This window comes from Sus scrofa, chromosome 14, assembly GCF_000003025.6.
Source record: "Sus scrofa isolate TJ Tabasco breed Duroc chromosome 14, Sscrofa11.1, whole genome shotgun sequence".
NCBI lineage: Eukaryota > Metazoa > Chordata > Mammalia > Artiodactyla > Suidae > Sus > Sus scrofa.
Window position 1 is genome coordinate 7,061,154 of NC_010456.5, and position 14,968 is coordinate 7,076,121.

At 45.6% G+C, this 14,968-nt stretch overlaps 1 protein-coding gene across 6 annotated transcripts in view; it reads right to left on the reverse strand.

Annotated features, from left to right (window-relative positions):
- Nucleotides 1–14,968, reverse strand: part of PEBP4 (phosphatidylethanolamine binding protein 4) — a 206,395-nt gene that overhangs the window by 94,293 nt on the left and 97,134 nt on the right. For all 6 annotated transcript variants that reach the window (XM_021072045.1, XM_021072043.1, XM_021072044.1 and 3 more), the window contains 1 exon segment: nucleotides 2,244–2,342. In XM_021072045.1, the coding sequence (XP_020927704.1) occupies nucleotides 2,244–2,342 (99 nt within the window).

A 14,968-nucleotide genomic window follows, 5' to 3' on the forward strand; every position in this document is an offset into this window, starting at 1 on the left:
AAGTGGTGCCCAGGAATCTGCATTTTAACAAGCTTGCCAGCTGATTTCGAACGTGCTTTGATGCTGGAGACCAACTCAGCTAACACCAACACAAAGGAAGTGCTCTGGGTTTGGTCAGAGCCCTCTCTTCCTTTGGCTGAGGTCCACAGCCTGAGACCTACCCAGGCCTGGTTTCTATACTGGCTGTGCAGCTGGCGGAACACGGGGGCTGGCGGGCAGGCTGAGTGAGGTAGCTGAGAAGAGCCGCTGCTTCCTGCTGGACCCCTGCAGCAGGGCACCGGGGTGAAAACAGGACTGAAACCCAAGCCTCCTCCGGCCTGAGCGGGCACCCGGGCAGGTGGCCCTGGTAAGCTCGGCAGCTTAGCGACCCCGCCAGCTAGCTGCCACCTGCCACCTGCCACCTGCTCTGCTTCAAAGTGGGGCTGCTGAGACCGAGTTCATGTCTGTGCCACAGGCTCGTGCTGGGAAGCTGTCCTATCCTTTATTGGGGCGAGGGTGGTGGTGGGGGGAGACCCCAGGCTTGGAAGAGAGGCAGCCTCACAGCCCCCAGGCCTCCTCCACTCTGAAATGATTCCATCCACCACAGCGTCTGAAGTCTGGCCTCAGAATTTCCTGAGAGAAAACCTCCTTCCAAGCAGCCCTGTTCAGGGCGGACTGTAAATATGAGACCAGAGCAGTCCTTTCCTTGAAAGCTCCCCTCTCGTGGCCGCTGGGGAGTCCTGAGTGTAGAAAGCGGCTCTGCTCTGTGTTGTCTTCCTTTCAGTGCCCTCATAGTGTGGGTCGCCCTCAGCTCTTCCCTTCTGCATATTTACAGGGCTTCCAAGGCTCTTCACCAGGCCAAGAGGGGTGCCTGGCCAGGGAAGCCTGCCCCCTCAGCAGCCCGGCTCAGGCTCCGTCCCAGGAGCTGCCCTGGAGGGATGCCTCTGAATGGGCTGTCCCCTGGGCATCCTGTGAAGGGCCTGTGGTCACTGTCAGGGGGTTGGTTCCCAGGGTAACTCCCCATATGTTTCACCTCTGGTGGTCGTAAGAGCCCCACCTGGCCCAGGAGAGTCAATAGCTATTTCAGACCGATACCCCTTCCTCTGCCCCATAGCTCTAGGAGGAAAAATGGAAATGCCTTATATTTGTAGTGTGCTCTGTGTTTTGCCAACTCTGCCTTTTCATGGATGATCACAACAACCACGTAAGGAGGGCCTCATCTTAGGGATGAAGATGAAACGCCAGGAGGGATTCCATGACTTGATGGAGACCATTGAGTTGGGAACCAGCCAAACCTGGATCCACACTTAGTCTTCCCAGGTCTGGGTTCCTACTATCTTACTGATCAGTGCCTTTGCACAAGCAATACGCAAAGGCCATCCATGCCATCCATACCCCAACACGCCCTCCCACCCCACCCCCACTCCGCTCGCTTCTAGACATAGATGCATGGATGCCTGACACCGGTGTGGATTTTCCCAAAGTGCACTGCCAGGTGCCCGTGAACAAAAGATTCAATCAAGTGAGATGGAAAATAAATGCATGTTATATAACGCATACTAGGATATTAAAAGCTCTAAAAAGCCCTTCGGTAAGCAAAGGGATTAATACAGTTTAACCCAGAGTCTCCAAAACACATCTGGCAACAGAGCCTTTTTGTTTTTTTGGTTTTTTTCACCTAATGCCCATTAACAAGTCACCATATTTGTGTTCCTCAGAACTACCGTGGAAAGACAGAGCCAGCTCCTTCATAATTATGCTACGGATGAGACTTTTCAAGACCCTCGGCCCAGGAGGGGGTGTCCTACAAGAGTGCCCTGGCCAGTCCTGCCACCTGGACTGCACAGACTCACCTGGTATTCCCCAAATCCAGGCCCTTGGCAGTGGTTGCTGGAGGCAATTGCTACACTTTTAGAAAACCTGTGATTGAGTCACTGAATCACTGTAACTTAAAATTGGCCGTGGTGGGAGTCTTTACACTACAGAAATCTGCAAACACTACAAATCCGGGCTTTCTCCCTATTTATCATGGAAACCTTTTACCTGCGTATCACTGATCCTGGGACATTTTCTGGAATTATTAGAAAACATGGGTGAGGCTGTGATGGCTGGGTGCTTGGGCAGGGTGGGGAGGGGGGACCTGACACAAATGCTCACTCATCAGAGTCCCTGAACCTCCTGAATGAGAGCCGAGAACCGCAAGGAACAATAATCTTCCAACCACAATCCCCAAGGAATCAGAAAGCGCCTCCTGGCCTGCTTACCTTGATATCTGTCACCAGCCAATGTCTCCAGAACTGAGCTTTGGGAGAGGACCTGCTGGGGGCGTCTGGATCCACCATCACCAGGATATAGGTTGCACCCTGTAACACATTCACCAGAAAGAAGTGTAGCATCAGGGCCAGAGTTTGGATAGGAAATCTACAAGATACAGACTCTCCTTTTATGTCAATTCCAGCTGAAGTGGCTGACCAACCCCTATGGCTTCCTATTCCGTTCATCCTTGTTCTCATGACATTCCTCTTGGGTCACATGTTTATTCTCAGAGAAACGAAGTCTGTGAAGTAGGCAGCTTAATAGCTTGGCTTTCCTTTTATGAAGAAGGATAAATCAAACCACCATATTTACTCAGCACCTGGAAGTCCCTAACATCATGCCAGGTGCTGTGAAAGAAACAAAGAGTTTAAAACAGGGCTCTGCTCTCCAAAAGCTCACAGTGTAGTTGGAGTGACATGTCCATTAATTCTGCAAATACAGGAGCTAAGGCTCACCCTGTGTCAGGAACTGCGTCAACTGCAAGGAGGACTCAGATTCACTTGGCCCTTCAACAAGAATTACCAAACATCTACTCTGTGCCAAAAATGGTTCCAGGTGCTAGGAATCCGACAGAGAACAAGATGGTATGGCCCATACTTTCAGGAAGCCTTTATTCTAGGTAAAGACACATATTAAAAAAGAAAAAAAAAAACCCAAACATCAACAATAAAAAAATAAGGAAATGCCAACCTGTGATCAGTGCTATGATTAAAAGAAAATCAGGTGGGGTTGGAGGGAGTAAGCATTCTGAGAGGGGGGAACAACCACTACAAAGGCTTTCGAGTAGGAACAAGAGAGGGTTTGAGGAACAGAAAGAGCGCCACGTGGCCGGAGGCAAGCACGTCCAGGGAGTGGACATGCAGGGTTGGAGAGGTGGGTGGAGACCGCAGAAGGCTTTGCAGACCTGGGTGAGGATAGGGTTTTATTTTAAGTGCAGTCAGAGTCACTGGAGGGTTTTTTAGCCAGGAGCATGATATGCTCTGATTTAAGTTTTGAAGACTGTCTTGGTGCCTAGGTAGAGAGTATATGGTGGGCGGGAGGGAAGAGAGGAGGCAGCAAGCCAGTCAGGAGGCTATTGCAGTAGCAAAAGGAATAATGATGGCATTTTGGACCAGAATGGTAGCGATGGATAGACAAACCAGTAGATGGACTGGGGAAGTGTTTCTAGGTAGCATCAGTGGAATCTGCTAATGGATTGGACAGTAAGGCGGGGAGGAAGGGTAGGGAAAGAGAAACCAGGGATGACTGGGGTTTTTGGCTTGAGTGACTGGGTGAATGGTGCCATGGGGAAGACTTGGAGAGGAGAATGCCTGAGGGGGATATTGAGAGCTCTGTTTCAGATATGTTACATTTGAAATGCCATTTTTTTTTTTTTTTTTTTTTAGGGCCGCATGTGCGGCACATGGAGGTTCCCAAGCTAGGGGTCGAATCGGAGCTACAGCTGCCAACCTACACCACAGCCACAGCAATGCCAGATTGAGCCACATCTGTGACCTGCACCACAGTTCACAGCAATGCTGGATCCCTGACCCACTGAGCAAAGCCAGGGATCGAACCTGCAACCTCATGGTTCCTAGTTGGATTCGTTTCCACAGCGCCACGACGGGAACTCCTGAAATGCCTCTTAAAGTATATAAGTCAGAGACTGGGGTTTGGAGGAGAGATCAGGACTGCATATATAACTTTTGGAATCACTGACTCCCAAGGACCCAAGATAGTCCCTAATCCATAGATTAATGAGATTATTCATGGAGGGATTCGATTTGGGGAAGAAAAGAGGTCTCATGCGTGAACTCTAGACATACTAACATGGAGAGGCGAGGGGGAAACTTGGCAAAGGAGACTGTAACCACGGAGATAGGGGAGCCACCTAAAAGGTGGGTATCATGAAAACCGAGACAGGAAGTGTGTGGTGGAGGTCAGCTGTGTCGAATGCTGCTGAAAGGTAGCACAAGAAGAGGACACGGATATAACAATGGAATTTGACAACCTGCAGATCCCTATATCTTGGCAAGACCGGTGTAGTGAGGTATAAAGGACTGAGGTTTGATTGGAATAGGTGGAGACGAGATGTGAGATGATGAACTGAAAGTAGTTACCAAAGATGATTTTTAAAAAACAAAGAAATTATAGCGTGAAGGACAGCTGACAAGGAAGAACCGAGGGATTTCTTTCTTTTTAAGTTTTTAAGGAGATGGAGGATAATCAAGCATGTCTGCAGGTCAACAGAAGTGATCCAGCAGCAAAGGAAGCACAGATGTCAGAAAGAAGAGGGTTCGTTGCAGAGCCAGGACTCTGGGAGGGTGAGAAGGGACAGGATCCAGAACGAAATTGGAGGGCCTGGCCTTTGTAGGGGCACAGGATACAGGTCCAGGTGCAAGGGCATTGGAAGGTGTGCTGGTGAGGAATGAGGAAGCAGACTTCTGATTACTTCTATTTTTCAGTGAATTAGAGGCAAGGTCATCAGGGGAAGAGGGACTATAGGAAGTGTGGGGACAGAGAAGGTGTGAAATAGACATTTGGGGAAGCAAGAAATTGAGTATTCCCTGGGTTTGTAGGAAGGTTACTGGGTAATATACATTCTGTGGTTGGGTTCTTTTTAACCATTCGCATGCAGATGTGGAATAAGTGGGTCATAGTTGGGTTTGGCTTCAATATGGACACACTTGCGAGTATAACAGAGGAGAAGGAAGTGGGAGGGTAAGAAGTGAGAAGCTAAATAAGGAGCGACCTGGGCTTCCTCTTGCTCTGGAGGGAGCGACAGCCATAGACCTAACTGTAGTGCATTACGTGCAGTGGCAGAGTGGAGGTGGGTTTATCAGATACTGTGGGAGCACAGCGGATGGAGTCTACACCCTCCACCTCAGGAATCCAGGAGGGCTGCATGGAGTTGTTTTTTGAGCTTAATCTTGAAGGATGAGCAGGTAAGGGGTCAGGTAAAGGACTCTACAGGCAAAGGGAAGGGTCCGGGCAAAGGCATGGAGGGTCTGGGGAAGGGCAAGGATCTTGGTGTGCTGGAACACAGGGCATCTAGAAAGGAACGGGGGGTGATGGAGCTGAAAGGTTACTGGGACCAGATGATAAAAAACCTGACATGTCCTAAAGTTTTTAGAATTCGTTTACACTGAAGTTGTTTGAACAGATAGCTGACACAATTAAAAGCGTGCTCTGGGAAGGCACATGGTGAAGATGAGGGAAAGACTAAAAGCAGTGCAAAAAAAATCACTAGGACACTCTGAAAAGAGATCACCAGGGCAGTAATCAAGACAGAGAGAAAGGAGGAGCATTTCTGTCACAGAATCACAGCATGAGGTGACTCGATAGGGCGAGTGAGGGAGAGGGAGGGGTCCAGAAGGACTCCGAGATTCCATCTTGGGCAACTAGGTGGATGATGGTACCATGAACAGTAGGAGCAGACAAGGTGGGAGAAAGTGAGCTTGGTGTTGAAACATTAGGCAGAGATGTGCCTTAAATGGAGCCATGAGGCTGGAACTCTCCCAAGACTTGGCATGTGGGTAGTGGGCTCAGCGATGGATGAGATTGCTGGGGAGAACATACAGTGTGAGAGCAGAACAGCTAGAGTGGAGCTCAGGAACTGAGGCAGGTGGGGAGGGGAGACACTGAGGGGAAGGGAGTTAGGGGAGGACCGGGGAAGCAGTGTATCACAGACGCCAAGAGGAAAAAAGGGTTCAAGGAAGGAGTGCGGATGGGGTCAGGGAAACAGAGTCATCGAGGGAGAGCACTACAAAGCAGCACTGGCTTTATAACTGGGGGATCACTGGCAACTTTCCAGAGACAGATAGTTTAGAGGTAAAAATATTCTTTGTTGGAGTTCCCTGGTAGCATAGCAGTTAAGGATCCAGCATTGTCACCGCTGTGGTTCAGGTCACTGTTGCGGTGTGGGTTTGGTCCCTGGCCCGGGAACTTCTGCATGCTGTGGGCACGGCCCCACCCCCACCAAAAAAAATGTTGAATGTTAAAATCCAAAAGAAGTGACTCACATATTAGATGTTATGGGAAATTTAGTGAGAGAATTTGAAGATAAAGCCCAAGGAAATCACCAAGAACTCAGAAGAAAAGGATAAAGAGATAAAAATATTAGGGGAAAAGTAGGATCATATCCCAAGGAGCCTGTGTGTGTGTGTGTGTGTGTGTGTGTGTGTGTGTGGTCCCAGTAGAATCCTACAGAGAAAAAACTGATACATCCAAGAATTGGTTCTAGCCAAAGCAACAAGAAAATAAAAAGAAACAAAGTGTAAATACTGTAAAAGAAGAAAAAAATCCATCTATACTCTTTCTGTCTTTTAATTAATTGTTTTGCAAATGACAAGATTGGTTACAGGAGAAATCCAAAAGAAGCAGTTTGGAAACTAGACTAATAATCAGTAAGGTGGTTACAAAATGCACACAAAATCAGTACTTTCCTAAAGACTAAGAGTTGTCAGAAAGTATACTTTGAAAATCTCACTTACAATTGTAATAAAAATATAAAAACATCTAGGAATAAAACTGATAAAAAATCCAAGACTAAATAAGAAACTGAACATTACCAACACACATAAAAAGAAATCTTGAATAGATGGAGAGAAACATACTATGCTTTTACGTTAAGACAATCATTTGCAAATATGTCAATACATAATTAATTAGTTAATTCAGCACAATTCCAATTCCAATCAAAATTCTTTAATAGATACTTTGAGGGATTCATGGAAGGATCTTAAAGCTCAGAATAAAAGCAAAAGGTGGAGGAGGAGGGGAAATAGTCAAGGCAATACTGAGTGATAAAGAAGTAGGGGATGGTACTGATTTTGTAGATTTTAAAATATATTGTAAAGTTAGGAGTTCCCATCGTGGCTCAGTGGAAAATGAATCTGACTAGTATCCATGAGGACTCAGGTTTGATCCCTGGCTCGCTCAGTGGGTTAAGGATCTGGCATTGCCTTGAGCTGTGGTGTAGGTTGCAGACGCAGCTCGGATCCTGTGTGGCTGTGGCTGTGGCGTAGGCCAGCGGCTACAGCTCTGATTTGACCCGTAGCCTGGGAACCTCCACATGCTGCAGGTGCAGCCCAGAAAAGAAGAAAAAAAATGTGTGTGTGTGTGTGTGTGTGTGTGTGTGTGTGTATAGATATATATATGGTAAAGTTAACTACTTAGAGCAATGTGGTATTGATTAAGAAATAAACAAGGAAACAAAATGGAAAACTTAGAGAGAAACCTGTATTCTTCATAAAGATGTATTTAATACATGATCAAGTTACGGTAAAGTTATTTCCAATCAGTGGGGAAAGAACAGTCTACTTTACAAATGCTATTGACACAATGGACTCACCATGTGGAAAAAATGAACTTCAGTCTCTATTTCTTTCATACCCCAAACCCTCCAGATTTGAATGAATGTGAAAAATGAAAAAAAAATCTTTAAAAATTGATTTAATCAAAGAATAGTAAATTCATATAATGGAATATTCTGTTAGAGTTAGATCATTCTTTATATTTTAATATGGAAAATATCCACAATATACTAATAAGTGAAATAAGTTGCAGAATAGTGTGTGTGATATCATTTGAAATGTGCAGGAAAACTACATACCTAACTACATATATATTTATAGATATACTCGTATATGCACAGAGAATGTCTGGAAAAGTATGCACCAAACTGTTAACAGTGAATGACATGAAGGAAAAGACTGATATATTTAACTAGATATAATTCTGAAACTTTTATATGACAAAAAAAGTGAAATAAAATCCAAAGACAATAAGCTGGGAGAACACAGCCACAACATGTATGATAAAAGTTTAAGCTCCTTAATATATAAAGCACTCTTTTTTTTTTTTTTTTCTGTCTTCTGTCTTTTTAGGCTCACACCCGCGGCACATGGAGGCTCCCAGGCTAGGGGTCTAATTGGAGCTGTAGCCACCGGCTTACAACAGAGCCACAGCAACGCAGGATCCGAGCTATGTCTGCAACCCACACCACAGCTCACGGCAACACCGGATCCCCAACCCACTGAGCAAGGCCAGGGATTGAACCCACAACCTCATGGTTCCTAGTCGGATGCGTTTCCGCTGCACCACGATGGGAACTCCTATAAAGCACTCTTTAAATCGATGAGAAAAAGAGTAATAACCCAGTGGAAAAATAGATAAGAAATACAAATCAACAAACATATGAAGAGATTATAAAATAAAATCCCATTTTTGCCTATAAAATTGACATATAATATTTTCATGTTTGTGCTGCAATGCCAGCTCCGCAGGGCTAGGGATCAAACCAGCAATGCCAGAGATAAACCAGATCATTAACCCACTGCACCACAGTGGGAACTCCTACTCCCAGAGTTTTAAAGGCATGCAGAAATAATGGGTAGGTTGTAAAATCTTATGTAACATACGATCTCACTGACTTGGTTAACCAGAAGAGAAGACAACCAAAAACATACATTTCCATTCACATATATACTCCTCAGTGGAAAGAGGACCAGGAAAATAGGAACTGACATGTTGACTGATTATCTCTAAGTGATGGGATAATTATGAACCATTTTCTTCTTTGTGCTTTTCTGTGTTTTCCAAAGTTTCTGCAATAAAATGCATTGCTTTTATGCTTAGAGAAAAAGATTTGTACTTTGAAAAAAAAAATGCCACTGTAAGCAATCCCAGAACCCTCATTCTTCTCCTGGTTAAACAACGCCCAGGGGAATTCTAGCCGGTAGCCTCCTCTTCCTTCCCACCCCCTTGTCCTGCCCTTCCCCACCCCCACCGGCAGCTTTCCTACACTGGTGTCTTCTTTACTCGGTGAAGCTGGAGACTGGTCTTTGTTGACGAGCCCCTGTTGCATGGCGCTCCCTGAGGCAGTTACATCCTGAAGTTTAACCTAGAGCTCCTCCTTGCTAAGCAACCCCATAGCAGACCTCCTCAAAAACTCAGCAGGAAAGAGCAGCCTTCCGTGGCAATGGTCTTGTACCTTCTCTCTCAGTGCAATCTGGGAGGTGGTTCCCAGCCCTTTCAAAGACCCTAATTGCCAACAGAGGCACCCTAGCAAATATTTGGCAGAGGTGAGGGTGGCATTCACCAGATAAATTTGCAAACAGCCTTTTCAAGAACTTGGCTCTGGGCCAGACTCCTTGAAGTCTGACCCAGGCTCTCACCTGCTCTGCAGGTCCTCGGAGCAGACAGGATGGCAGAGGAGGGTGGTGGTAAAGGAGATGAGCCAGTCCCCTGTTATGCACACTGATGGCTGACCACGGCGGCCCAGCCTCTAAGCACAGCCAAGAGAGAGGGATGTGCAGTCAACACGGTCACCAAAGGATTCATCTCCAGGGAGTTCTGTACTTGCCACACGTCTTCTTGCCTGAGATGGAGACTGTTTTCTACCTCTTTGGGGGTATCACACAGACCAGGCAAATGCCAGGGATGCACTGGGTATCCACGAATACACTGCACTGCGGGCTGGGCATCTCAGCTAAGTCTTTCTCCCCTCTGGGCACTGAGGGCACTGAGCTAGATATTTCCTTTCCTTCAGGTTCTAACGGCCATTCAGTGGATTCTGGGGTGTCTGGATATAATGTGAACTAATCCTGCTTTTAAGATCCAGCAGTCCCACTTTGGGGTATTTATCCAAAAGAACTGAAATAAGGGACTGGAAGAGCTATCTTCACTCCCGTGTTCATGGCAGCATAATTCGCTGCAGCCAGGATGTGGAAACAGCCCTAAATATCCATCAGTATATGAAGGGATAAAGACGATGTAGTTTATATACACAGTGGAATATTACTCAGCCTCAAAAAAGGAGGAAATCCTGTGGTTGATGACAACATGAATGAGCCATGAGGACATTATGCTACTGCATTAAGCCAGTCACAGAAGGACAAATGCTACATGGTTCAACTTGTAGGAGGCATCCAAAATAGTCAAACTCATAGAAGGCAAAGAAGTAGAGAGCAGAATGGTGGTTGCCAGGGGCAGGGGGAGGGGGGAAAGGGGGAATTGCTATTAAATAGGTATAAAGTATGAATTACACAAGATGAATAAGTTCTAGGGATCTGCTGTACAACTTGGTGCCTGTAGTTAATGACACTGTGTTGTACACTTTAAAATCTGTTAAGAGGGTAAATCTCATGTTCCTATCACAGAATTTTTTTTTAGTTTAATTAAAAAAGAAGGTAATCCTGCTTGAAGAAAGCAGGATGGAATCCATGCCCTTGTCAAGCATTCTGCAAACCCCAGACCTCGACAGTGTGATCTGCTGGCAAGGCTGTGGGGAGGCTTGCATTTTGAGAATACAAAAATGGGGCAATTTACCCTTTGACTCAGCAATCCCATTTCTGTAACTTTTCCCCCTAAAAATATCTGCACATTTATGAAGTGACTCATAAAAAAGGTATTCATTTCAGCCATGTTTGTAAGAGCAGAAGCTGGGAATAACTCAAGTGTCCATCATTTGGGGATTGGTTTATAAACATTGATACCTACCCCCTATGGAATACTTCATAGCTGCGAAAAACAATGAAGAGCTCTCCGATCTGATCTGACAGCTCTTCAAGATAAATGAGTGAAAAAAAGCAGGGTGCAGAACAGTATATCTAGCACCTTACTTTTACATAAGAAAGAAAAATATAAGCTATTTCTTCACATTGGTTTGTATTTGCATAAACAAACTCCAGAAAGATACTTAAAAAAAAAAAAAGATGTGGGTGGCAGTGGTGTTGTGGGTAGATGGGACAGAGGTGGGATGGAAATCTCTCCTATGTGCCTCTTCTTTCATTTCGATTTTTGAGCCATGTGAATATATTACCTGCTAAAAATAAACTGAAATTATAGAAGAAAGTGAAATGTATAGTAATCACATAGTATTATCTTAGAGATGCTGGTCTCTAGTCTTTCTCTAGCTGGCTAAGAGGTAAAGAGGGATGGCTTTGTCCTCTGAGGTAGGGAGAGCTTGGGGAATCCTCATCACATTTTGGGGGGACAGTGGGGTAAGGGAAACTGCTGAAACAGGGCCCTGGGCTCTGTAGCACAGGGCGTGAGCAAGGTACGAGAAGCCATGTCAATAGATCCTGGTACACTGACACGATGACGACAACATAGAAGGATAAGCAGATCTGGGCTTGTCCAGGTGACGTTTTTTACACAGCTATATTGAAGTTTAATTTCCATACCACAAACTTCACCCCTTTATAGCGTACATTTCAACAATTTTTAGTCAATTAACAGTTGTGCAACCATCACGATAATCTAAATTTAGAAAATTTTCATCAGCCCCAAAAGAATCCTGTGCCATTTGCAATCATTTCCTGTTACTTCTCCCAGCTTCAGCCAACCACTAATCTACTTTCTGTCTCTATAATCTCCTTTTGCCTAACCTGACCATTTCACATAATGGAGTCATAGAATATGTGGTCTACGCTTCTCAGTGATAACTTTTCAGAGTAAACTGAAGCCATCATATGACAAAATCTTCCAGCTCTGCCTCAGAGCCTACAAGCCCTAAGTGCATTCACACCCCACCTCTCCCCCCGACTGTTTGTCTTGTTTTCCTGTAACAGCTTCCTAACTGATTTCTTCATATCTGTTTTGATCCCCTAATCAACTTTTCACCCTGATTCAGAACATCTTTTCAAAACACAAGTAAGGTCAATTGAAAAGATATATGCACCCCTATATTCAAAGCAGCACTATTCACAATAGCCAAGACATGGAAGCGACCTAAATGTCCATCCATAGATAAAAGGATGAAGAGGTGGTATATATACACAATGGAATACTACTCAGCCATAAAAAAGAATGGAATAATGTCATTTGCAACAACATAGATGGACCTAAGTGACAACATAGATTATTATACTAAGTGAAGTAAACCAAAGACAAATACCATATATCACTTACATGTGCAATCTTTAAAAATGATGCAAATGAACTTATTTATGAAACAGAAATAAACCCACAGATAGAGAAAATAAACTTATGATTACCAAAGGGGAGGGGGGGAGGAATAAATTAGGAGGTTGGATTAACATATACACACTACTATATATAAAATAGATAACCAACAAGGACCTACTGAATACCACAGGGAACTACACTCAGTATTTTGTAACAGCCTATAAGGGAAAAGAATCTGAAAAAGTTTTATAAAATTGAATCACTTTGCTGTGATCACCTAAAACTAACACAATATTGTAAATCAGCTATATTTTAACCAAAACCAAACACATACAAGTAAGGTTGTGTAATCCTCCTGCTTCAAGGCCTTGAATAATCTGGCCCTTCCTACTGTTCCTTGTCATTGTGTACACGTGCCCCTTACTCCTTACTCTACTCTCATGTGCCTTTTTGTTCTATCCCATGGTCTTTGTATTACATTTCCTCACTTCACCCTATCCCCTTGAATCTAGTGAACTCCTGTTCATACTTCAGAACTCAGTTCAGGGTGACCTCTCCCTAGAAGCGTCCCCTGACCCTTGTTGCAGGTTAAGTTTCCTTTGTTAACCATGCTCACATTTCTTTCCCTCAGACACCAATCTCAGTTGATAGTTAAATATACGTGCATTGGCATAAGTTTTGATTTGTGTCTGTGTTCTCCACAAGACTAGAAAGACTAGAACCTTCTTGAAAGCGGGATTTGTGTCTATTTCTGCTCACAACTATACCCCCATAAATTAGTGTCGGGCATGTAGAAGACACTCGATAAATATTTTTGAATGAGTAGATGAAACAAATTACTGCCAGGCCCAGGTGGTTCCACTGTTGACTTGTTCATCCATCCATCCATTCATTCCACAAGCATTGACTGCACTCTCACTAAGCACCATGAGAGGGGCTGAGGGTAAGATATGAGAGAAATGTGGCCTTTGCCTTTGAGGAGGTGGTAGTGTGATGGGGAGCTGGATACACATGCAAAAATCCAAGCACCTTTCGGGATCCAACCAGGCACAAGGTTAACACTGCAGAAATGACCCTGAGGTGGTTAGCTCTGCCAGGGGGTGACCAAATAAGGCCGCACAGAGGATGTTGCCTGGGATGAGCTGGGTCATGATGAATAGAAATTTGCCCAGGAGGGAAGGCATGCCAGGCACTGGGAACAGCAAGTACAAAGACATGAGATATGAAAGGGAGCAACAAGTTGTTCTGTGTCTGGAGCATGGAGCCCCCAAGTCTGAGGGACAGAGAGCTGGAGGGGCAGCAGAGGAGGCCAGCAAAGTGATGGATATGTCAGGGAGGTTTCTAAGTAGGGGTGTGGGGATGACATGGCCAGAGATGGGTTAAAGAGAGAGAGCTCCGCTGGTGGTGGGGTGAGGGGTGGATCCAGGTGGACAGAGTGGCATCCAGTGGGGGCTTTTAGGCTGATGTGGTGAGGGATGGGTCAGCACAGCACAAGAATGGTCCTTAGAGGCAGGCAGCATGCTACACCCTCTGTAACGTAGAAATGCCCGGTCAGAGGGGCCCTCCTGACGTGCGGGTGTGCTCTGGAACCTCCGTGGCCCCCTCTAGCCACCCTGCCACTGACGGAGTCTGCGTGCCCTGCCTTTCCTACAGAGGAGGACTGAAAGGCAGTCTTTGGAAGGAGTATGACAAGATTTCAGTAGACAGTTCTAAGTCCTAGAAGTGCTGAGAAGCTGGGGCTTCTATTAATCATGTCTTTTATTTTCTGATATTTTGATGTCTGGGGTCTTGCTGTCCCTGGAGAGGCTGCCAGTTCCCAGAGAGCGCAAACACTTCCAGAGAGTAGGCCCTACAGGCGCAAAACCTACCAATCCGGAGCCATCACCTACAGTCCCCTACACCACCTCTTTTATTTATTTATTTATTTATTTATTTATTTTTGGTCTTTTTGCCATTTCTTGGGCCGCTCCCGGGGCATATGGAGGTTCCTGGGCTAGGGGTCTAATCGGAGCTGTAGCCACCGGCCCACGCCAGAGCCACAGCAACACGGGATCTGAGCCACATCTGCAACCTACACCACAGCTCACAGCCACGCCGGATCCTTAACACACTGAGCAAGGCCAGGGATCGAACCTGCAACCTCATGGTTCCTAGTCGGATTCGTTAACCACTGAGCCACGACGGGAACTCCTACACCATCTCTTTTATTGGCCTGAGCCACTCTTCTTGACTGACTCACTTAGGGGTCAGGTTCCAAACAACCAGGGGCAGCTCCCATGGTCCAGAACCCATCAGAACTATTCCATCTAGCCAATCCCAATCAGGTCTCCCCTGCTTATTCTCCCTTGCCAATGTTTCCACCCCCCTCAAAAAAAAAATCACAATAAAGATTCTTATCCAAGCTTTCTCCTCACTCCTTCTGCCTCTGGTGCCTCCCCATGTGGCCCCAATGGTGTCCTGTGACTCCTGTCTTCAGGGATCTGGGAGTACAGACTTCTTCCTTCATGACCATCATTTCTGCCAGCGTGTCTTATCATATCTACTGAAAACAAATCCCAGGTACACTTCAGAACAAGCCCCTTGACTCCTTATGACTCTGATATCCATCAAGCCCATGTAGAGACTGCAGGAACCTGGGGGGTATCTAGCGTTACATTTCTCTCATGTTCTGATGTGACTATGTCTGTGGCTTGTTGCCTACAGCACTTGTCCTAGAACGAAGAACTGAGCTAATGCCCTGATAAGGTTCACTGTCAAGGTGAGTGGAGAGCCATACTCTCCA